The sequence below is a fragment of the Sceloporus undulatus genome, chromosome 6 (genome assembly GCF_019175285.1).
Source record: "Sceloporus undulatus isolate JIND9_A2432 ecotype Alabama chromosome 6, SceUnd_v1.1, whole genome shotgun sequence".
NCBI classification, from domain to species: domain Eukaryota; kingdom Metazoa; phylum Chordata; class Lepidosauria; order Squamata; family Phrynosomatidae; genus Sceloporus; species Sceloporus undulatus.
Genome location: NC_056527.1, coordinates 96,234,232 through 96,257,656, shown reverse-complemented (window position 1 = coordinate 96,257,656; position 23,425 = coordinate 96,234,232). Strand labels below are relative to the sequence as shown.

The window sequence follows — 23,425 nt, the reverse complement described above, 5'->3', positions numbered from 1 at the left end:
TTTTTGGTAAGTTGAAATCCATATTTTCATTTCAACCTTGACCCCTCCAAGGATTGCCACTTATGGACAAGGTTACAAATAGGGGGAGAAAATGAGGTTGCAATTCAATGTGCAACAGTATCTGAAGGCAAAAAACCTGTAGATTAGGTGCTTGTTGTTGTTTTGGAAAAAGGATTCATTTTCAAAATGTACCAGCTGAAGCTCTAAAATTCATGTGGGTTCTCATGCCAGCAGGGCTGTGTTCATCCTCCAAATGGCCCTGTGTGCTCTGCTCCTGCAATGAAAAGAAAATGATAACAACTGACAATAAGGGGCATCTGTGCGTTTTCAATGAAAACAGCAAGCCAGAAACAGTGAGCTTCAAGTAGGTTGACTGTGTCAGTGTATTACATAACGCAACGTGCACTGGTGATAGGCTCCTCGGCTGGCAGCACAAAAAGGCTTAGCAAACTCCTCTCTCCCCCTTCCCTTTTGTCACGTGAATCTGTGCCCATATAATCCAGAAGTCCCACTGATGTTGATCATTTTGAATGGAGGTTGCATACCTTGGGCTGCTGAATTAACAGGGAGGAGACTGCTGGATGACTCAATAAAGTTGCATCTGTGTGTACACAAGAGGGGGAAAAAACTCACAACCAACACTGTCTTTTGGCACTATCTTAAGGGTGCTAATAATAACCAGCACATGGGCTCTCATGCATGCATGAATGTATGCTCCAGCCCCTGCTGCTGTTTTCCTTTTTCAAACACAATTAAATAGTCTTAGCCAGCCAGCCATTCTGCCCAGATGTTCACAGGTCCAAACAGCTGGCTCTAATTAATCTTTCTTAATAATCTTTCTATCCACTGGCAAGCTGCATGGAGTCTTGTTAGCCATGTGCTTCCGTATATGCTGTCGTTGTTTTTGTTGTGTGCCTTCAAGTTGTTTCTGGCTTACAGTGACCCTATCCTGGGGTTTTCTCGGCAAGATTTGTTCAGAGGGCATTTACTTTTGCCTTCCTCCGAGGCTGAGAGAGTGTGATTTGTCCAGCGGGTGTCATGACCAAGCCAGGATTCAAAGCCTGGCCTCAAGTCATAGTCCAATGCTCAAACAACTATACCATGTTGGCTCCACACATGCCCCCCTGCCAAAACCTCCTATGGGAAGAGCGGGATCAACATTTAGAGAGATAGTTCTCTGTTTGAAGGGCTGTCCTGTCCAAGACAGGTTTGAACTCTCAGAATGGAGACAAAGGTATCCATCAACATTTGGCACCCACGGCCCATTCACACTACAGTACACATGTTATGGCAACATCACATGCAATCCTGGGGTTTTTAGTTTGATGAGGTCTTCACACTCTCTGGTTGAGAACTGTAAACTACCATCCTTAAAAATGCAAATCGCAGGATTCCATAGGATGTTGATATAGCAGTTAAAGTGGAATATAGTGCTATAATTGTGTATTGTGGATGGATCCTTGGACAGTAGACTGAACAGGTCACTTGATCATTTTGTTTGTTGTTGTGTGCCTTCAAGTTGTTTCCGACTTATGGCGACCCTAAGGCAACCTATTATGGGGTTTTCTTGGCAATATTTGTTCAGAGGAGCTTTGCTATTGCCTTCCCTGAGGTTGAGAGCATGTGACTTGACTAAGGTCACCCAGTGAATTTTGTGGCTGAGCTGGGAAACACTCTAATGCTCAAACCACTATGCCATGCAAAGTTTTTTCCATAATGGTAGAACATATTGTATATTTTATTGGGACTAGAGCACTCTATGCACCTTAGGAAACTGCAAATCCCAACTATAGGGCAGTTAAAGTGGTATCAAACTGGCATACTTCTGCATTGTGAATGCAGTTCATTACAACACCATAACCCTGGCCATTTGCTCAGGGGCCCCTTTGTAGGACGAATTGTCTCTGCCTAGTTTGGCTGTAAGTTATCTTAAACTTTCCAGCATATAGAAGGTTACTTTTTAAAAATTATAATTCTCAGAAATCTTTGGAATCATGAACATTTCCCATGCTCTGCCTTTGTTAGCCACCCTCTCAGCATTCCTTTCTGCCAATGTATACATGTGCATATACGCACATGTACAGGTCAAGTATCCCTTATCAAGAATTTCAAAATCTGAAATACTGCAAAATTTTCCATGTGGCTAAGATAGTGACAGTTTGCTTTCTGATCATTCAGTCATGCACAAAATTATCAAAAATATTACCATTGGGCTATATGTATAAGGTGTATATGAAACTTAAATGAATTTCATGTTTAGACGTGAGTCCTGTCTCCAAGATGCCTCATTATATACTGTATATGCAAATATTCCAAAATCCCACAATTCTGAAATCCAAAACACTTCTGGTCCCAAGCATTTCACATAAGGAAGTCTCAGCCTATACTTCAATCGTTTATTACTTCTCACCTTAGACAAGATTAGGGAGAGTGAGGCTCTCCAGATGTTGCCAGTATATCTAGGGCTTTAGCCTCAGTGCAGAGTTAATGCAGTTTGACAACACTTTAACTGTCATGGCTCCATCCTATGGAATCCTGGGATTTGTAGTTTGTTGATGCTGCAGAGCACTCTGACAGAGTAGGCTCATTATCTCACAAAACTACAAATCCCAGAATTCCATAGCATTGAGCTATGGCAGTTAAAGTGGTGTCCAACTGCATTAATTCTGCACTGTAGATGCAGTCCAAGTCTTAGAAGTGCTTAGAGTGCTATAGTCCAATGAGAATTAGAAGATTGTACTTTGCTCACCCTTATCTTGAACTCTGTGAATCGAGTCATCATATATTCTATTTTACAGAGGACAAAGGTCCTTTCTGTTAAAGGACTTGTCAGCTCTAGCACAATTTAAACTATAAAAGGAGGGGAAACCAGGGGCCTTGGAGTTGTGCATCAACAGTTGGAACCTGGACAATAGATTGAACAGATATGAATAGAGAACACCCTCCACTTGATAATGAGAAAGATTGCATTTCTATTTAAAATACAGTAATTGTGTCTTTACATATCAGCCAGAATTTGGACTCTATTCCCAGCATTCCCAAGCCAGCCTGGTCACTGGTTGTGATGGCTGGTGAATTCCGTAGTTGTCTCAGTATAAAAAGGCAGGGTCATGCAAATCAAATTGAAGTCTTTCTGCTTTTGTCCTTTGTTTGGATGATTTGTAAGTCCCCACGCTAGCAGGGAAGCTTTTACACAACAATTTTTCTCCAGCTTTCCAGCCTCTTTGTTACCCCTTGTTCTCCTCCTATGTCATTTCATTTATCTTTCTCAGCCACATCGTGTTATTTATATTCCACCTTTCAGTTTAACAAGAAACTGTGAAGGCAGTTGCTTTTTGCTTGACTCATAAAGCCAGATTTACTCACGCATTCTATTGCTCACAATTTCCATGAGAAGGCAGAATATTTGTGAACATTCCCCAAGACTGTATCAGTCTAGAAAATGTCTAGCAGAGGTTTCCTTATTATTGCTCTTGCTAGGAAGTTTTATTTTTCCCGACAGCCATCCTCCTGCAACAGAATTTGAGATTCTGCGAAGCTAAAATATATTACACAATTCCAGAGAGGCTCACCCAAGTTAATAATATTTTCATAATCTGTAATGCGTTTTCATCTAACAAGTACTGTATTGTTTTTATTGACTCAATCAGGGCAATAAGGGTGAAATATGCATGCTTGAGAATAACTATTTATTTAGCCTTAAGACTATAAACCCACCATGCAAGGTGACTGCACATCTAATATTCTCTCCTGTGATAACAGTTAAGGTTTGGCTGTAAGAGAAACAATTTACAACGCTGAAAAAGACAAAAAAGAAAAAGCTTTCTCTTGCCTCATTGTCAAAAGGAATTAAAAGGAAGGATTTCTCCTTAGGGACCTGTATATTCCTGATTTAAATTGCTTGGAGTATAAATCAGGGTAGAGTCATCAATGACCAGCCTTGGGACCTGTTCTTTCTGTTTATCCTAGGAAAATGTAAAAAAGAAGGCAATCTTGAAAGCATTTGAGTATGTGCCAGTTGGCACTATGTAACTACAGATGTCACAGCAAACATTTGAGATGAACGGAAAGAACATCAAGGATTGCTTGTCTCTTAAAACCTTCATGTTTTGTTTTGTTTTGTTTAACATTTTAGGATGCAAGCATTGCTTTGCAGTGTGTTCTTTTGCTTCCATGGTTTGCTTGGTCCTGAGACTAGCCAACACCCTGGGAGTAGCATTGCACCCCTCTTCCCTCTCCACACCTACAACTTGTTTTCATTTTCTTGCTTTCAGTCAAGAGAATGACCCTGCACAAGGCTATTCTGGAAGAGAATATTTCGCTGCTCACTGTTCTAAAAGCGCACGCAGCAAAATAATATAGCAAAAGAAGATGGGCCAGTCCTACCATCAGGCATCAGATACTGTACTGGGAACCTGTTCAAAGAGAGAACTGTGCTCCATGTGTCTTGCCCTGTGAATGGAATAAGAAGAGAGGGTGTCATCTTGTTCCTAGCCTCAGGTACCAAAATATCTTGGGGTGCTCCTGAAGTATGAACCCAGGAGTAAGGAAATCTTCATTCTCTTCTTTCAGCTATCAGACTCTCTGGAGTCATTGAGACCTTTTCTTTTTTAGCACGACTATGTGAATAATCTCATTCATGCATTTTGGCTTTGTTGTACGCAATATTTTTGTAAAATTGAATTGCATCTCCGTACATCTCTGTGAGTTCTGTTGCTCACACATATCAGCACTGTGAATAAAGATGGATTCGACAATGTGGATGTATTCAAAACACATTCAAGGCAAGCTGAATTTTATCCTGGGTGTATTTGCATCGGTTAGTCATACAACCGAGAACACGAATCTTTTAGGAAGACTTGGGACACCCCCCCCCCCCGAGATCAATTATCCTGAGTTAAGTGGGGTTTTTGGCAAAACCCCCGAAATCTTAATCGGATGCATTCGAAATGCATCTGAACAACAAGGATTCAACCCAGATCCTACTAGGATTATTTTCACCATCTAAATCAGTGGTTCCCAACCTTTCTAATGCCCTTTAATACAGTTCCTCATGGTGACCCCCAACCGTACAATTATTTTCATTGCTACATGCAAATATGGGTTTTCCGATGGTCTAGGCGACCCCTGTGAAAGGGTTGTTCGACCCCCAAAGGGGTCCCGACCCACAGGTTGGGAACCACTGATCTAAATAATCCCTCTGTTTCACTCTGTGAACTAGGTTGGCTCCAGAGAATGGGAAGACTGCCCATTTTCCCAGGGTTTGAAAAAGTTACATTTTAATCAAAGCTTCTAGAATCCATTAGGTCAGTGCTTTTTAAGTTTTATGAAGAGAAGGATCAGCAGATAGTTTTTCCTAATGTGTTAGGGACTGATACCATACAACTCTTCCTTCCTTTCTTCCTTCCTTCCTTTGTAACATGCTGTTGATTGGCAACAGCTCATAGACCACCACTCTGAATACTACAGTTCTAGGGTTCTGTGAGTTGTAGCCCAAAAAGTAACTTTTCTAGGCTTTGCGGTTGCCAGGATCCAAGAGTGCAGAAGATAGGCCCATCTCCCACAGTGTGCTATTTCCATTTGGATCAGAGGGCCCTTTCACACTGCACCATTATAGCATTATGATCATTAAATGAAGCACTAGATGTCTCTGCCTGAAAAGTCTAAATGCCTCTCCCCAAACTATAAGTGGAATAGTGCTATAATGGTGCAGTGTGAAAGGGGCCAGAGTCTCCATGTAGACAGCCTAGGTACATATCCTTGCCCCACCATTTTAAGGTGGTTTTTGAGAAACCAAGTGACCTATGGCTGAAGGATTACCATGATAGCTATTGTAACGCAACTCCTGGAGCCAGTGATGCTTTCAGGTTCCCACACATGAGCCATTCTCTATTTCCATTTGTAAAAGGGACGAGTTTCACATGTCCTCCTAAGGGCCTTCTGTTCCATCCCTGATGTATATTGATTCCTCATTTATGGATGAAGCTGTTGCTTGTGGGGCATGTCAGTCTTGCGATTGATTATTTCCCTCTGCAAGCAGCAGGGGCTTGGTTGAGATTTTGGCTGAGAGCAGTCAATGAGCCCAGGATTAATAATGGGTCAGACTAGGAGGAGTCTGGGACCAATCAAGACAATTACCTTGGCTTGCATATATTTATTTTTAAGTATCATGTTTAGTAAGAGAGGTGTGCAGTCAGTCAGGATACTATTTGCTCAAACTGTTCTTTTGCAAGAACTCTCCCAAAACTCACCGTGTATAAATTGGTCAGCCTGTATCTCATCTCAGGTAGTGTCACTGACACAACTTGGAACTGGGTATTTCTGGGAATTGTTCAAAAAAATGGTAATTTCCCCACTGGGCAGTGGAATATTAAAGTTACGCCTTCGGGTTTTAGGCTTAGGCATGGAACCAAATCCCAAAGGCCCATTGTTAGACAAATTGTATTACTAAAAAGAATTCTAAGAATTGCAGTCTCAGTACAGAGCTTGGAAGGAATAATGTACGAATAACTACGTAGTTATTTATGGTTCATTTTCCCAGTGACTAAGGCAAGGTAGAAGTGAGCAAAGACTGCATGTGGCTTTCGCAGGGTTGCTTTTGGCCCCATCCGAAGAGGTGGCTGGGGACATTTGAAGGCAACCAGTTGCCTAGTTGCCTACCTCTGGACTAAGGGATACCTGCACATCATTACCTTGAGAGCCCCTGAACTACTTTTTTTGTTATTAGGATTGTATCGCATTATTTTTAATAAGTGAATTCCTAAGCTCTGTCTTTCAGCAGCAAGAAAAAAGGCATAATTGTGGTCCTCCCCTCTTTTTTTTTTTTTTTTAGACAAAAGCATTCATGTTCTTCTGATAGCATTGAACTTTGGCAGAAACCAGATGTGATTTGGGCTGGAAATTAAGACGTTTCAATGGATGGGGTCTCCTAGCTAGCAGCTACAATGAATGAATGGAACCTTTTGATTCCATTCAGGAAAATATAACCTTTTAGAAATATGTGAGAAATCTGAGCTTTTACTCTTTTGGCAGTCTCTCTTGCGAGAAAACTGGCAATAGCATTGGAAGGAAGAAGGTTTTACACAGCATTTAAAAACTTTATTGGAGTGTGGACAACAATTCTGAAAATGGCCATGCTGACTGTGGATTTCTCAGAGAAGTTGTCCAAAAGAGTAAATTTTCTGAGCTTCTGTTTTCACTGGAGCTCATGCAACAAATAAGTAGCTACAATATGAACAAACTCAGCTTTTGTATAACCTTACAGACTAAGGCTGCAATCCTTTACATATTTTTCTGGGAGTAAGATCCATTGAAGAGAACCAGCATGGTGTAATGGTTTGAGTGTTAGACTGTGAGTCTGGAGACCAGAGTTCAATTCCTCATTCGGCCATGAAACCCACTGGGTGACCTTGGGCAAGTCACACACTCTCAACCTCGAGGGAAGACAATGGCAAACCTCCTCTGAACAAATCTTGTCCAGAAAAAACCATAATAGGTTTGCCTTAGGGTTGTCATAAATTGGAAACTACTCGAAGGCACACAACAACAGCAAGACCCATTGAACATGTTAAACTAGGTCTGTGGGAGACCAGGGTTCAAATCCAGGCTCAATCATGGAAACCCACTAAGTGTCCTTGGGCAAGTGACACTCTCTCAACCTCATAAGAAGGCAAAAGCAACCCCCCTATGAATAAACCTTGCCAAGAAAACCTCATGATAGTGTTGCCTTAGGGCTGTCATAAATCAGAAATTACTTGAAGGCACACAACAGTAACAACAGTACATTTGTACTGGAGGACAGGGAGCTATCCAAACAAATGTAAAACTTTTTGGGCAATGTCTCTCGCCAATCCAAAGCCAAACAATGAAAAAAATACCCTATGCTTAAAATCCTAGTATGAGAAGTGTTGACAGCAAAAACGTTATGCAAATTGTACCAGACCTAATAGTGTAGATATGGAGGAAGCTTTTACAGATTTCAGTACATACTGTCATTGCTGGGATAGAATGGCTCAGACGAACCCTGAATCTAATGGTGGAACTGGAGGGTACACTTTTGAAGAAGGAAACCCTTGGTTCACCTTTGGCAAAGACACAACAAATTTAAGTTCTGGGATATGTGGAGGGCTTTGGGGGCTGTGAGTGAAAACTACTCATTTCGAATTTTTCTGGGATGTGTGTGTCTAGGTTCTTTGGGGGGCTTCAGTATAAACAAATTGAGGTGCAAAAAGCCACACTTGGGCCACTACTGATGTTGAGGGGAGTGGGCTAATGTGCCCTGCCCTACTTACAGTTTTTGCAAGTCTATTGACTCTTTTCATTGCTAATGTTGGGAGCTGCAGTTCTAGAGCGAAATGAGAAAGGCTGCACTGTACGTTTTCTCCATGTATTGTTGTTGTTGTGTGCCTTCAAGTTGCTTCTGACTTATGGTGACCCTAAGGCGAACCTATCATGGGGTTTTCTTGGCAAGTTTCTTCAGAGGATTCTCTGAGGCTGAGAAGTTGCGACTTGCCCAAGTTCATCCAGCGTACCACTGTGCAAAAATACCATCTGTTTTTTGGAAATCCTGGTAAAGCCACCAGGAGTTGTGCACAGATAATGCAAGCTTAGAGTTTTATTCCTTGTTTTCCCTTGGGGCCAGCAGATGCAGTCACACCCCTCTACACACACACACACACACACACACACACACACACACACACACACAGTGTGTGCCCATATTGACAATGAAAACTGAGCCAAAGATCTCACTGAGGCCTTTCCCTTTTTGAAATGCAAAGAGCTGTCTTTCTTGATGTTGTTTGATCTGTTCCAGCATCCAGGGAAATGAGCTACAGTATGTGAAAGAAAGCTCCTTCTCTCAAAATTAAGTAAGCTACTGCTCCCGAGACCGTCTCTCTTCTTTATAAAAAGCCAGCAGTGAATACAGCTCTGAATATGTATTAGAATTAGAAATACATATCTGTTGCCGCAGCATCCTGGTGGGAGAGAAGATTGCATGCACAACTGCTTGGACTGTGGTGAATCCTGTCTGCTGTGGATGGTAACCATCCCTAGAATGTCTTTGAAAGGTGTATCATTCAGTTTCTCTCCACAGCATCACCAGCAGGACCTGTCAGAAAAAGAAGAATTATTAGCCACTTTTACTGCCAGCACAGAGAAAATGCCTGTTGCTTCTACAAACTCTGAGACAGGTAAGAGCTTATTTTTCTTTCAGCACCAGACTCCCAGAACCTGGTTCCTTCAGATCTGTTGGATTACAGTTTCGAACATCCTCAGCTAGCATGGCTGTGCTGGCTAGGGATGATGAGAGTTGTAATCCCCCATACATTAAGGGCTTGAGGTTGGGGGAGACCACTCTATAGCCCAGTGATGGTGAACCTTTTAGAGGCCGAGTGCCCAAACTGCAACCCAAAACCCACTTATTTATTGCTAAGTGCTATGTCCCTCTGGCTTTCTAGTAACAAACTTTGGTAAACTCTGTGCTGGGGCGACAGCACATGTGCCCACAGAGTGCCACCTCTGGCATGCGTGCCATAGGTTCGCCATCACTGCTATAGCTACTAGAGGATTTCATATATACACTGCACCTTATACATAACAATTAGAACAGGCCTGTCCTGCCCCAAGTATAGAAGTGGGCTGTCCCTAAAATACAAAGGTTTTTTTTACTGTTTTACAATGGTCTCTATAGGACCCAAGTCTATAACTTGAACCAAACACACACACATATTTATGTACCTCTGAAAAGTAACTCTGTATCCCATAAAATATATTCTATTTGTCCTCAAGACTGCTAACTTGCGTAACTCAGTGGTGGGTCCAGGGATGTGCTGTTTTTCTCCCTGATTTTATGTATAAAGGAGTATTATTTTTAACACTGTGCTCCTGGGAAAACATGGGTTCTTGGGAACTGTGTGGAGGTTTGTCAGTGAGATGATCTGTAGTGGCAGGTGAGCTTCTTTGAAAGATGGTTTATCTCTCACTTTTGAATTTCCCTTTCCAAGTGCAAGTGCTTGAAAGCTTGAATATTTCCCAGAAGGCTTTCCAAGGTGTTCAGAATAAATGTGTGATGTGTTTCATGAAAGAAAATAATGACCTCTTTTGTAGTTGGGAGCCATATGCACAATTGTACTGTACTGACTTGTGTGAGTAAATAAGTCTTATGTTAGCCTTGTAAGTCAATGGATCATATTGGATACTATGATTGATAGTATCAAAAACTGCTAAGATGTCCAGCAGAACCAATAGGGACATATGTCCTGTGTTTTGTTCCTGTTATAAGTCATCTACCAAGGTTACCAAAGGTGCCTTTGATCCATAACCAGGCCTGAAACTAGATTGAAATGCATTAATGTAATCCATTTCACTTCTTGGCCATAGCATTTAAGGTAGTACAAGACTCTTCACTGTTATGATCTGTTTGTTATTACTGATTTGCTGTCATATTGCCAATTTGTTTATTAAATATGTATATTGATTTTGTTCAGTATTTCTGGACCATTACGCTGATCTGGCTGAGTGTTTCCATATGTACAAGCAAGTGGCTCTCCCCTCTATACAGATTTATCCCAGTGGAAGAATAACAACACACATCCATCCATACATACATATCTACCCCCCTTTCGTTCAAACTGATGCCAACTGCATGTGGCTTCCAAAAAGTGAAGATGGTTTGTGAAGCCTCTTTCATACTGAATATCTAGAGAGGGCTGAGTATATTGCAGAAGGCTTGTAAGACTGAGCACTTTTAAATCCAACATTCGGAGATTCCTTGGCAGACAGACAAATCAGTGTGGGCAAAGCTTTCTTTTAAGACTGTTAATCTGCAAAAGCAGCTGTGTAAAAGTATTTACTAAAACAGTTTGTGTTTGCTTTCTTTCGCCCTTCCATTTTGATTTTGCTTTGTTTTGTTTTGAGTGAGTGCAGAAGGCTTTCCCATGGTCTTAAGGCCAAAACATACTGCAGAAATAATCCAATTTGAGACCAGTTTAACTGCCTTGAACCAATACTAGGGAATTCTGGGAACTGCAGTTTTGTGAGATATTTCGCCTTCCCTTATCAGAAAGCTTTGGTGCCATAACAAACTACAGTTCCCAGAATTCCCTTGCACTGAGCCAGGGCAGTTAAAGCAGTCTCAAGGTGGATTATTTCTGCAGTGTGTTTTGGCCCTTAGAGATGTAATAAAGGTGCAGATTTTTTCACCTTCCCTAACACATCAAGACATTCTGCGGAAGAAATGAGAACAGCCATGATATATTCCACATTTTAGGACATTTGTGGAAAATTAATTTTTAGCCAAAAAACAAACCCCACTGAAAAGCTCCAAACAAAAAAAAAAACCCACCCTTGTTTCTTTTGCTCAAAAAGCTAATGTTTTTGCATAGGAAGTGACACATTTTGCACAAAACACACAGCGTTTTGCACAAAACATTGCCTTTTGTGCAAAAGGTTATCATGCAAAGAAAAAGTTTATAAAATGTCCTGCAATACATAATAATAATAATAATAATAATAATAATAATAATAATAATAATAATAATAATAATAATAATTTAAGAAATGTGCTAAAGCTCTCATGATCTCACCCAGTCTGGGGGAGGAAGGAAACGTCTAAAATACCTTTTTACTGCATACCAGAACAAAATAAATGAAGATTTATATGTCAAACATATAGTGTCATATAATCCTGGCATTTTGTATCAGGATTTGTTTTCCTGATACATAATGATTTCTCACCTAAATTTTATTTTTGTAGTAGAATAAAGGCACAGAGGCTTAGGGCATGTTGTTGAATCTTTTCACTTCCCTTTAACAACTTTGTGGAGGTGTTTACAGTTTGTTTAGCATTTGTTGTCATTCTTCCCAAGAATTTATCTTATATTGCCCTTGGAGTGTGTGTCTCGGAGTCAGGGAGCTGCTTATAGTGAGAATTTTTCCTCCACTAGAAAAACTTGTAGCTGAAAGGAGGGCTGAGCTATGACTCCCCACAGAATAAAAGAAACAACATGCATTTCCTCACATCGCTCTGAAATGGCAATATTTTATTTTCAATATAATAGATTGCTGGTAAGGCAAATGGGATCTTCAAGAAAGCTTTGCAGCATCGAGTACTGTACTTCTTTTCAGCGTTGAAATCAGCCAGCCATACCCTTTTTACATGAAATTCCATTCTGTTCACCCTCCTACCTGATTTCACATTTTATTCCCTGACAAGTCATTCAAACACAGTTCCCCCCTCCCTCCTTTTCTCCTTTTTATGGTGCAAGAAACTGACATGGCTATTTCTTTGAAAACTACCCATGGGAGGTTGATTTTTGTAATAGGGCGACCCTTTTCTATCCATAGAGGCCCTCTCTCTGATTGGGAATTTTGGTTTTCTAATTATTATATCCTTTCTTGTTCTCCTACTATGGTCCGTACAAAGCCTGATTTCCTGCAGTTTCATATTCGTTTTCCAGTTGTGACCAGAAGCGTTAACCATCCTTCTTATTCACAGAATTGAAAGGGAAGGAGAAGGAGGTCTCTAGACTTGACAGATGACAGATGACATTCTGATTAGACAAAACCACAATCAAGTCTTATGTTTGAATCAGGCTGTTGGTGAGGTGCTTGCATCGCCATGAACCTTGGTTTCTGCCCAAAATAATAAATCTCTGTCCCTTAGAGATAGGTGTCTGTTTTAGTCTTCTAGGAATTTGTAGGAGCTCCAAATAAAAGATAAAGACCAGGGTTATGGTAGCTAAGATGGCATCTGCTTGGCAAACCTATGCCCCCAAAAAGAGATGAGCCATTTTTTCCAAATAGGATTGAGTGCTGTTTCTGGAGAAAGAATTACTTTATTTGTTTATTTATTTCACTTTTGTGCTACCTTTCTTTCAAAAAGGTACCCAAGGCAGCTCACAAGATAAAAACAGTTTAAAAACAATTTTAGGACATTTACTTAATTTCTGAAGTGACCGAGATCGTTTTCCTGAGCTTTGCGAGGCTTTCTCAGCCCTTAAAATTAATCCCACACTACTCTCAGGGACAAATACCCTCCCACTGTTACTATCTGGACAGGGACAGTCACAAGTAATCCTCTGCCATCTCACATTTTCAAATGCTTTTAAAGTATCCCAATTTCACTCTCTTCTTCCCACTTTCTCACTTTGTCCCCAGCTTACTTTTACGTGCTGGAAACAATGTTCAAGGTGCAAAAGTAGTTTGTGTTCAGGTAGAGAGCCTGTGTGGTTTGAGTGCTGAACCACGACTCTGGAGACCAGGGTTCAATTCCCAGCTCAGCCATGAAATCCACTGGGTTACTTTGGGCAGGTCACACTCTCTCAGCCTCAGGGGATGTCAATGGCAAATTCCCTCTGAAGAAACTTGCCCTATGATAGGTTAGTCTTAGGGTTGTCATAAGTTGGCACTGATTTGAAGGCAAACAACACCACACACAACTATTAAAGGTGCAGGAGATCTTTCCTATATTTCCTTGGCAACACCTGCTCCTTGCATTATAGATAGTTGGAGATACTTCTGTCTGGTGGCTGTTGTATTTATTTGTTCTGTAGCATCCTGTCTGGCACTGATTTCAAATGAATGACTGTTCTTTTGGTGGAGGGAATGCCACAGAGCATTTATCTATGTGCCTCTACACACATTTGCTTCTTGCTCTGCAGAGCTCATGATCGGTATAAGCAATCTGGCTCTGTTTCCAAAATCTCTCTGCATTGTCAACATTTACCTGCTCCTTGGCTTGCTATCTACCCAATTAAACCTCCCTCACTGAATCTGCCGATTACCTACAAAGCCCAGCCAATAATCCTAATGTCACTGCTTAAGCCACTTAACTGCACAGCTAGAAGGAAAGTTAATGGCGCAGGGGGAAAGTTAAGGACATACATTTTTAGCCTGCTTTGGAGTGATGCATTTCCACTTTTTTGACAGCTCACAGATGGCTATCTTACTTGAAAGAGAGCAAGTCTGGCTTGGTAACCCTGAAGCACCATGGTCATGGCCAGGAAGGCAAAGAATACATAGGAGGGGTTTTTCCAGGTGTTGGCAACATGAAGTGCAGTTGCTTCCTATCACCATTTTGAGAGAGGTTGCAGAGGAAAATGAAAGTGTATCAAAGCCCACATCCCAAAATGGATTCCTATTTTTCCCTACTGTCCTCCTCCTTGCTGTCACTACTTACAGTATTTGCTTATCCTCTCTAGGATGGTTGAATGTTAATGGAAACAAAGCAATGAAGATTGCACTCGCACTGCACTTAGCCTCTGTTGCTGAATCAGTGGAATCATTAGGGGGGTGCGAGGAGTGTGACCCAGATGAGGTGACACCCTAAGAGGATGACACCACTGCTCCTCAAGCATCATCCTATGGTGTTAGCCTGTATTCCTGAAGAGATCGCTTGAGTGGAGCGAGTCTCAATGGAAAGAGAAAGGAGATGTACCATTTTTGGGGGGGGGCATTAAATTTTTTAATATTTTTAATTAAAAATATTTTACAATTTTCTTTAAAAACATCAAATCCTAACAAATTTTCACTTTAAATACATTGAGACTGTGCATATGATATTGTAATTTAAAGGTACAATTTTAATTTTGATAGTTGTTTTATGCCACAACCATTGCCATTACATTCAGTGATATACGGGAATTACAATTTGTGAGTAACATTAGTACAGTGCACCCTTCCCTTACGCGGGGGATCTCTTTCAGACACCCCCCCCCCCGCAATAAGGGAAATTCTGTGTATGTTCGAGCTCCATTGAAAACAATGGGGCTCGTGTATGTGGCATGGCGCGCATGACACGGGTGGGCGCCATTTCCTCTACTGGCGTGCGGCTTTCAGTATAAGATGAAAGCCGCATATGCCGCACCCACGTATAATGCAGGTGCATTGTATATATATTTAAAAACCACGAGTTAGTGCACCAGGTGACACCAAGCCTAGTGACGGCATTGCTCTGGATTATTATCTGAATTACAGTGGGACTTTGTTATCCAGCTTGGTTCCAGGATCCCCCGTGGATAACAAAATCCCTGGATGCTCATGTCCCATTATATGTAATGGCAGAGCAACATGGTGTCCCTTATATAAAATGGAAAATCAAGTTTTGCTATTTGGAATTTATACTTTTTTTGTTTCTTTTTAAGCCGTGGATGCTTGAATCTGTGGATAAAATATCCTTGGATAAGGAGGGCCAATTGTATCTGAATTATTGTCTGGATTGAGCCACATGGAACATGGCAAGCCAATGGGCAGGGGAGGAAGCATGCAGTCCCACACAGCAATTGGATTCAGTAAGGGCCTCTTAACCAATGCCCCCTTAAGTCCAGATAGTTATACCCTGAACTATGCTGACTCATTCCACATTTTAGACCAGGGTGGTCAACTGTGTGGAGATAGGAACTATTTCCTTCCCCCACCCTCTGTGGGCCCACATACCTCCATTTTCCTCTCTGTCCACGTCAAAATGGCAACAAGAAGAAGCATTGTTTCCTGTCACCATTTTGAGAGGGACTAGAGGGAAAATTGAGATATCTGGGGTTAGTATAGGGTTCTGGTGTGTTGTGGGGTGAGATATTAATGTGTACTTTCATGCCTGGGGAGATTTCTTCATTGTTTTGGTTAAAAAATTGTCCATATAATTGTGCAGATTTTTTAAAATTAAAATTTGGGTTGCTGTGAGACCGGTGGAGGCTGTATATGGCCCATGGAACATACTATGCCTGCCTCTGCCATAGATCAAGGCAGTCAAATGATTGGAGAAAAGTTTTGCAGATACTGTGGAATACTAAAAAGACCAAAAAGGAGAAAAGGAGAGAGAGAAAAGAGGGGAGTGTATCCTGAAGCAAATCAAGGCTGAATTCTGAAGTCAATAATGCTTACTTAGGTGGAAATCAGCAAGAAAAGAGGAAGACTGCATTCCACGTGAATAGATTTAGGACACGATCACACAAGGCTTATTCTTGTAGTCATATCACACATCTTCACAATTGTACAACTGGGGCTGCTGCCCCTGCCATTCCACTCTCTTCCTGATGCCCTCTTCGGCCCACCTCCCTGTCCTGTGCCCTTCCCAGCATGCCTTTTTAAAAATTTAAAATTTATTTTAACTTTTCCATTCAGTTTCAGAGCTCTGCTATTGTCATGTAACTTAAAGCCACTTGTAGCACCTTTGAGACTAACTGAGCAAAAGAAATAAGTAGAGAGATCTGGTAGCACCTTTGAGACTTAACTGAAAGAAAGACGGTGGCAGTATGAGCTTTCGTAGAGTTCCTCAGAAGATGTAACATAAGCTTTTGTAGACTTGGTCTACTATTTCCTCCACGCATCTGAGGAAGCCGATCAAGTCTGCGAAAGCTTAGGCTACAGCATCTTTTCAGTCTCAAAAGTGCTACATGAATACAAACTAAGGGCTTTCGCTGACGACCTAGTAATCTTTTTAAACGACCCATGCAAAAGTGCAATAGAATTAATCAAAAAAGTTGAAGAATTTGGAGAAATAACAGGCTGCAAGCTAAATAAAGATAAATCCACGATATTAACTAAAAATATGTCTCCAAAAAAAGAAAGGGAACTATCAGAAATGTTAAAGATCAAAATAGAAAAGAAAGCAAAATATTTAGGAATAACAATTTCTAGCAATTTAAATGAACTATTTGACATCAATTATAAAAAAACATGGAAAGAAATTAAATTGAAATTGGTGAAATGGAGAAAACTTAATTTATCATTCATGGGGAAGATAGCCGCAATAAAATTGATGGTTCTCCCGAAAATTTTATATCTATTTCAAACACTTCCAATAGTAATCAAAGACAATTTTTTTAAAATCTGGCAAAGAGACTTAAGTAATTTTATCTGGCAAAAAAAGAGACCTAGAATTAGACTAAAAACGATGCAAGACTCAATAGAGAGAGGTGGATTAGGCTTACCAAATCTAAAATTATACTTCGAGGCATGCAGTTTAATGTGGATTAAAGAATGGATTTTGCTAAAAGATGACAAATTGTTAGAGATCGAGGGAGACAAATTAATATTCGGATGGCATGCATATTTGGGATACGACAAAACAAAAGCAAATAAAGATTTCAATCTACATCACATTAGAAGGTCCTTACTTAAAATATGGAATAAATATAAGTCCAGAATTATGGCCAAATTCCCTAATTGGTTCTCCCCTCAGGAAGCTATTCAAAGAGCAGAAACCAGGCAAAAAACAGATTGGCTAACATATTCAAAATTACTAAAAAAAGATAAAAAGGGAAACATAGAATTCAAAACACAAAAAGAACTTTTGGATGATGGGATAGACATTGATTGGTTTAGATATTGGCAAATAAGAGAAAGATTTAAAGTGGACTCTAAAACAGCAAGTATCGCGGTGGAATCATGTGAATTTGGGAAAATAATAGATAAAGAAAACCCAAAATGGATATCTGAATTTTATAAATTATTGCTTGGTTGGCAGCAAGAAGAGGAAGTAGTAAAAGTAAATATGATACAATGGGCAAAAAATATTGGTTACCCTTTAAATCTAGATAGGTGGGAAGCGGTGTGGAAAAAGAGATTAAAATATTCGGCTTCATATAATTTGAGAGAAAGCTATTACAAAACCTTTTACCGTTGGTACCTAACGCCAGAAAAGATATCCAAGATTTATAAGTCAACAAATAATTTATGTTGGAAATGCCAAAAAGAACCAGGAACTTTATACCATTGCCTTTGGTCATGTAAGTTAGTTAAAAAATTTTGGAAAAAGGTATACGAGACGATAAACTTGATCATATCAACAAAAATCAAATTTCTCCCTGAAACTTTTTTATTAAATATGTGGGAAGAAGAAGCAGATAGAAGACACGGGAAGGTTTTGTATTATTTAATATCAATGGCGAGATTGACGCTAACGCAAAAATGGAAAGGAAAAAAAAATCCAAGTAAAAAAGACTGGTTAATGAAAGTCTACGATGCAATAGAAATGGATAAAATGACACAGTTACTTAGAAATCAATCTTTAGAGGAAGTGAATGAAGAATGGGCGAAAGTGCTAGAAAGTTTGAATAAGGAATGGGGAAAGATAGCAACAATTAGCTTCTGTAAATAATAATTATAAATAAGACATAAAATAGTAGAATACGTGTACTACTTTTAATAGATCATAAGAATTGGAGAGTTAAGGTGAAACGAAAAACCACGACGATTCAAAATAATAAAAGAATTAGAGGGGTTTAAAATGAATTACGTATAGGATCAATAATTAGATAGCAATAAGATCAAGACGAAGCTGAAAGGGAAGTTTTAAAATTATACTATCGCTGTAGATGGACCGCTGAAAGGAAAACAATTACGTTATCGCAAAATTTGAAGTAAGTTCAAAAGGGTAGATAATAAAACAACTATACCCAACAGGATCAGAGAGAGAAGTCTGGTATGAATGGGAAGAGAGAAAATGGAGGAATGGAAGAGAGGAGAGAAGGAATGAATGAATGTAGGTAAAGTAAGTGATGGAAGGTGAGAGTATGTAGTAAGGATGGGAAAGAAGAGGAGTGGAGAAGGTTATTGGTTGGGAGGAAGAGAAGAAGGGATCTAAGGAGAGGATGGAAGAAGTAGAAGGTAACAATAGGGAAGAGTTTTACTAAATAGAGGGAATAAAGATGGATATAAGAAAAGACAAGAGGCAAAGAGGAAAGTAAATTATTAAAGAAAGAAGACAAGATACAATACCAAAAGTGTATGGGTATAGTGAAAGACTCACTTCTTCAACACGTAAATATATAAATGTATGTATATTTATACATGTAACTCCGTGGGTCATGCAACCCCTTCTAGGTCTCTGCTCTGTCCAATTTTTCCTTTGATGTATAATTTGATATAGAACTGGTATCAAGATATATTTGTTATTGTTGGTGTGTGGTTTTAATTTTCAATAAAATTTATTTAAAAAAAAAAGTGCTACATCATCCCTTTGCAAAGAAAACAATGGGCTGTTTATACCATCATGGCTCTAAAAACTCAAGACAAAGAACATCAAGAGCCACCCAGAAGAAGCTACTTCTTCCTTATGTGGGAATGAAGAACTAGAAACAGGTTTAGTCTGAGGCATTCCAATTACTAGAAACTTCTAGAAATGAGATGTTTCTGTATTAAACAGCCAAACACAGGATATTAAGGTCACTTCCTAACGGATGGCAGCTCTCCAGCAAAGAGCAAACAAAATCAATCCATAGCATGGATTTGGAGCAGTGGGAGTTCCATTACCTCTTTCCACACTTCAGTGTGGCTTGCAGGGGGATTTCCTAAAACAGACAGGAGTTTGCATGTATCTAGAACGGAAGAACGTGTGCGTTCTGGGGAAGTGGATGGTAAGCCAGAGTTTAACAATCCATTAGAGATTAATTTGTTCATGTTAATTTCTTTATATTTTAAGACAACTGTTTTTTTAAATATTTATTTTAATTGTTAAACAACATCTATGTCAGTAGGCTGAGTACTGATTCACATTTTATATTTGAATTAATCCATTGCTGTGTTAATGGGGAAGTGTTTTGGCCATTTTTAGTAATTTCAGGTTGTTTTTTTTTAAAAAAAGTAATGTGTTAGTGATCTGCTGCTAACAGTTAATGTAACAAAGACATGTGATACTTTTCAATCTAATTATTTTCAACTTAACATTTGGTGCCAATGTTTTCAAAATCTAAGTACATGGCTGGGGGCAGGTAGCCCCAAAAATGAAATGAAAGGGAAATAGCATGATGGGTAGTACTGGTTGGTTTTGGGCTGTCTGGCTGCTCCATGATGTAAGCAACACCTCCAAAGTTCAGATTCCAATTCTAAATCCCAGTTCTAACTGCCAAAGTATACCTTTTGCAATATCTTTTTTATATAGTAGCAATGTAAAAAAAAGTCTCAGCTTGTCTTTATTTGTGGCAGAACAATTCTTTTCGATACCCTAAAGTTGTGCCACTTGCAGTAACAAGACAGAGGACAAGAGAGAGAGGGAGAGAGAGGTTTCAGATCATCAAAGTCTAAGACTATATTTTGACTAAACAACCTGTAGTTGATTAAAGATATTTCCCTTTTAACTCATAAGCTTGTGAAATCACACAAGTTTGTGCTCTTTTAAAAATGCAGGCCAGCCATGTCAAGATCTCAGCAGCTTTATTTAAAACAAAACAAAACAAAAAACCTTGGTGGGCAACCTTTCAGTGAATTGTGATGGCATAAATTGTAAGAGTTAACAACAAATTGGACTAATGCTATCACAACTCACCTTTTTGGTCATTGTGGAGGTTGGAATTCACTTGTTGTTGTTGCTGTTGTTGTTATGTTCCTTCAAGTTGGTTCCAGTTTATGGTGACTCTAAGGTGACCCTATCAGAGTTTTCTGAGGCCAAGTGTGTGTGACTTGTCCAGGGTCACTGAGTGAGTTGTCCATGGGTGAGTGAGGATTTGAACCATGGTTTCCAGAGTCACAGTCTGATGCTCGCACCACTAGCACATGCTGGCTCACTACCAACAAGCAATGACAAAAAACCCCGCAACCCCTAAACTCACCTTTTCTCAGCTCCACCTCCTGAACCAACCCATTACCGGCTCAGTGGAGAGCAACAACAGACATCATTTCCCTTGCATGGTGAAAGCCGAATGGTGGTGCTACCTAGGGTTGGGAATACAGTTTTTCTATAGGCAACCTGATGCTCCTAAAGATGGTTTGGATGATAGTGGTCAAAATCCTAAACATGTTATTTGTAAATGACTGGAATTGTGGAAATTGTTGGTCCATGGTTGTGAAGCTCTATAGTAGGCCACTTGGTACTCTCTGGATGTTTTGGACTACATGGTCTACTCCAGAAGCTTCATGACCATGGAACGACGATTTCCACACAATAGGATCTGTGGCTGGTATGTTAGCCACTTCTTTTTGGCTACAGATCCACAGTCCTCCTATTGTAATGAGCTCATTTGAAGAAGTCCTGTAAAAGAGCCCTGTGAAAGAGCCACTGTGTGTCAGTCATAGTAGAATGCAGCTGAGCTAGATGAGTTATTGATTTGATATGCTATAAATGAGGTCAGCGCTTTCTATCTTTGAGGATGAACACACACACACCCCTACAGAATTTCCCTATATTCCAGCTTGTTTACCTGATGGAGAACTGGATTTTCTGTTACATGATAACAAATTGAACATGTAAATATTGCAGTGGGGGGGGGTGTCTTTTTGGATTTGCCCTGATTCAGAATATTCCATTCCATTTCTTCCTCTGGACTTTTCATTTACTCCTGACAGTGAATCAATTTTCTATGCTCACAGAGCATGTGTGTCTGCTTTATTGTTTCCTCCACGACCACCCTGTTTTTGCCTCTATAAACCAGAATAACTACAATGTAAATATTGTTATTCTCCTAAGAACAGTAGCAATAATACTGTGCTACATGATGTACCTGAGGAGTATGAACTTAATGATGGATTAAGTATCATTTGAAGCAAGAGATTTGCAACTCACTGTAGGTTTATGCACACACATGTATTTTTGACCCAGTGTGATTATTATTCAGTAGCAGTGTATTCTTTGTCCATAACCCTGGTTCCTGACACTGGCCTACTAACATTGTAAGCAAGCACTTGAATGGTTGTTTTCTAGGCACACGAAGAGGCAGCTGAAATCTTCCTGCTTTAAAACAAAAGACCTTTTGTACTGTCTTAACCACAATGTTATATTTTAACAAGGTCTATAAAACATTGCAACAAATACTCTTGCAGTGTGCAGCTTTTTTCAAAATCTAAATCCAAAAGATATCCTAATGAAAACTTTTGAACTTTGCCAAATCTTGCCTGTACCAGAATCTGAAATATATCCTCCCTTCCCCTAGAGGTTTTTTTTTTACAGATCCTAGGAAGAAACAACAAAACAAGCAAATACTTCACTTCTCGGGACATTTACACTGTATATTTTGCAAGTAATCCATTCAGAAAGCCAATACCAGTTTGTGCCAGGCATATATTTCCTCTTGGCTCCTTGCTTGATCTACCAAGTTTTGAACTGGTTTTCACCTGTGTAATTACTACAATTAACGGAACCCTTTGGTTAGCATGCCCAATGGCCTTTTCAAGTAACTGTAAAAGTAACTTTTCCAAGCTCTGTTCCTTACATCTAAAGAAGCTCTCCCTCAACCCCCCTGCATGACCATTAAGTCTGCAGCTTACACCATTATACCTCTCTCATCTTCTTTCTGTGTAAGGATGGCAATCAGACTGGCAGCTGAATCTGACTTTAATGGTGGTAGGGGGACAACATTCTCGCAGAAGACCATTTTAGGAGAGTAGAATGGGCTACGTGGTACAAAGAGCTGTACTCTGTCCAACAGAAAGGGACATTCATTCATTCATTCATTCATTCAGGGCAGTGCTACCACTTCTTTGACATCTGAGATCATTTGCTGTCTCAGGCAGCTTCCTCACTCTATCTGGAGCGCCTTTTTTCTTGTGCTTGAAAGAATCCCAGTCCATAGTCTTCAATGACAGCCCTGATTAATTCCCTTCTGTCCCATTTTTTCAGCTGCTTTTAAAATGTCCCAGTTTCTCTCCTGCTCCCACTTTCCCCCTTAGTCTTCAGCTTATTTCCATTGCTGCAAACTTAGTTCAAACTGCAAAAGTGATGTAGTTTCCGCTCAGGTAACTCGGCAAGGGAGTGAGGAGAGGAGAGACCTTATAGCTCACTTTCCCCCCCCCCCCCAATCTGGGCACGGGCAGAGGATATGCGTGGCCAAGTGAAAACACATTTTATCACATGCCATACTGTCCTCAAGGTGGCCCCATGCAATCACCCAGTACTAAGCCATCCCCGATCAGGGCCCAGGCACATGAATTTTGAAAGATGGAAGTTTTCCGGCTGAGGAAAATCACGCAGCTGAGCCCTGTTCAGGGACGGCTTAGTGCTGGGTGATGGCATGGGTCCGCCTTGAGGCATTTTCACTCAGCCACATGCATCCCCTGCCCATGCCCAGTTCGGGGGCAAAAGTGTGTGCAATAATGTCCAAAAGGACAGAATATTGCAAAATCCAAATAGATTGAAGCAAAAAAGCAAGCTGCTACAATCCTTTCTATCTTATCTGTTCTTCCTCATGAACAACTTTTGCCATCTTGGCCACATACATGCCAATTTTTATCTGTAAAATTTTGGATGACATGGGCGCCTGCTCTGGGAGACATGGTCTGCAAAAGGGTTTAGGCCAGACAAGAATCATGTAGCCCTCCAGATCCTGTTGAATTACAACTCCCTGCAGCCCTAGGCAACAGTGTTGGTAGTTGGAATGTGACAATATTTGAAGAACTGAATGTTTTCCACCTGTGGTTTAGTCTCACAGCTGTGAATGGTGTTACTTTCTCTTTAAATCTGCTTTTCATCCATCCTAGTTTAGTGTAACCTTGG

At 40.2% G+C, this 23,425-nt stretch overlaps 1 protein-coding gene across 4 annotated transcripts in view; it reads left to right on the top strand.

Moving 5' to 3' along the window:
- The window catches only part of MPP2 (membrane palmitoylated protein 2), a 73,842-nt gene that overhangs the window by 4,127 nt on the left and 46,290 nt on the right, over positions 1-23,425 (top strand). For 2 of the 4 annotated variants that reach the window (XM_042476893.1, XM_042476891.1), the window contains exons 2-3: positions 4,275-4,500; positions 9,098-9,194. The exons of 1 other annotated variant lie outside the window; for it this stretch is intronic. In XM_042476893.1, the coding sequence (XP_042332827.1) occupies positions 9,164-9,194 (31 nt within the window). In that variant the 5' untranslated portion in view covers positions 4,275-4,500; positions 9,098-9,163. The remainder of the gene's footprint in view (positions 1-4,274; positions 4,501-9,097; positions 9,195-23,425) is intronic. One more of the 4 variants, XM_042476894.1, reaches the window with a different exon arrangement.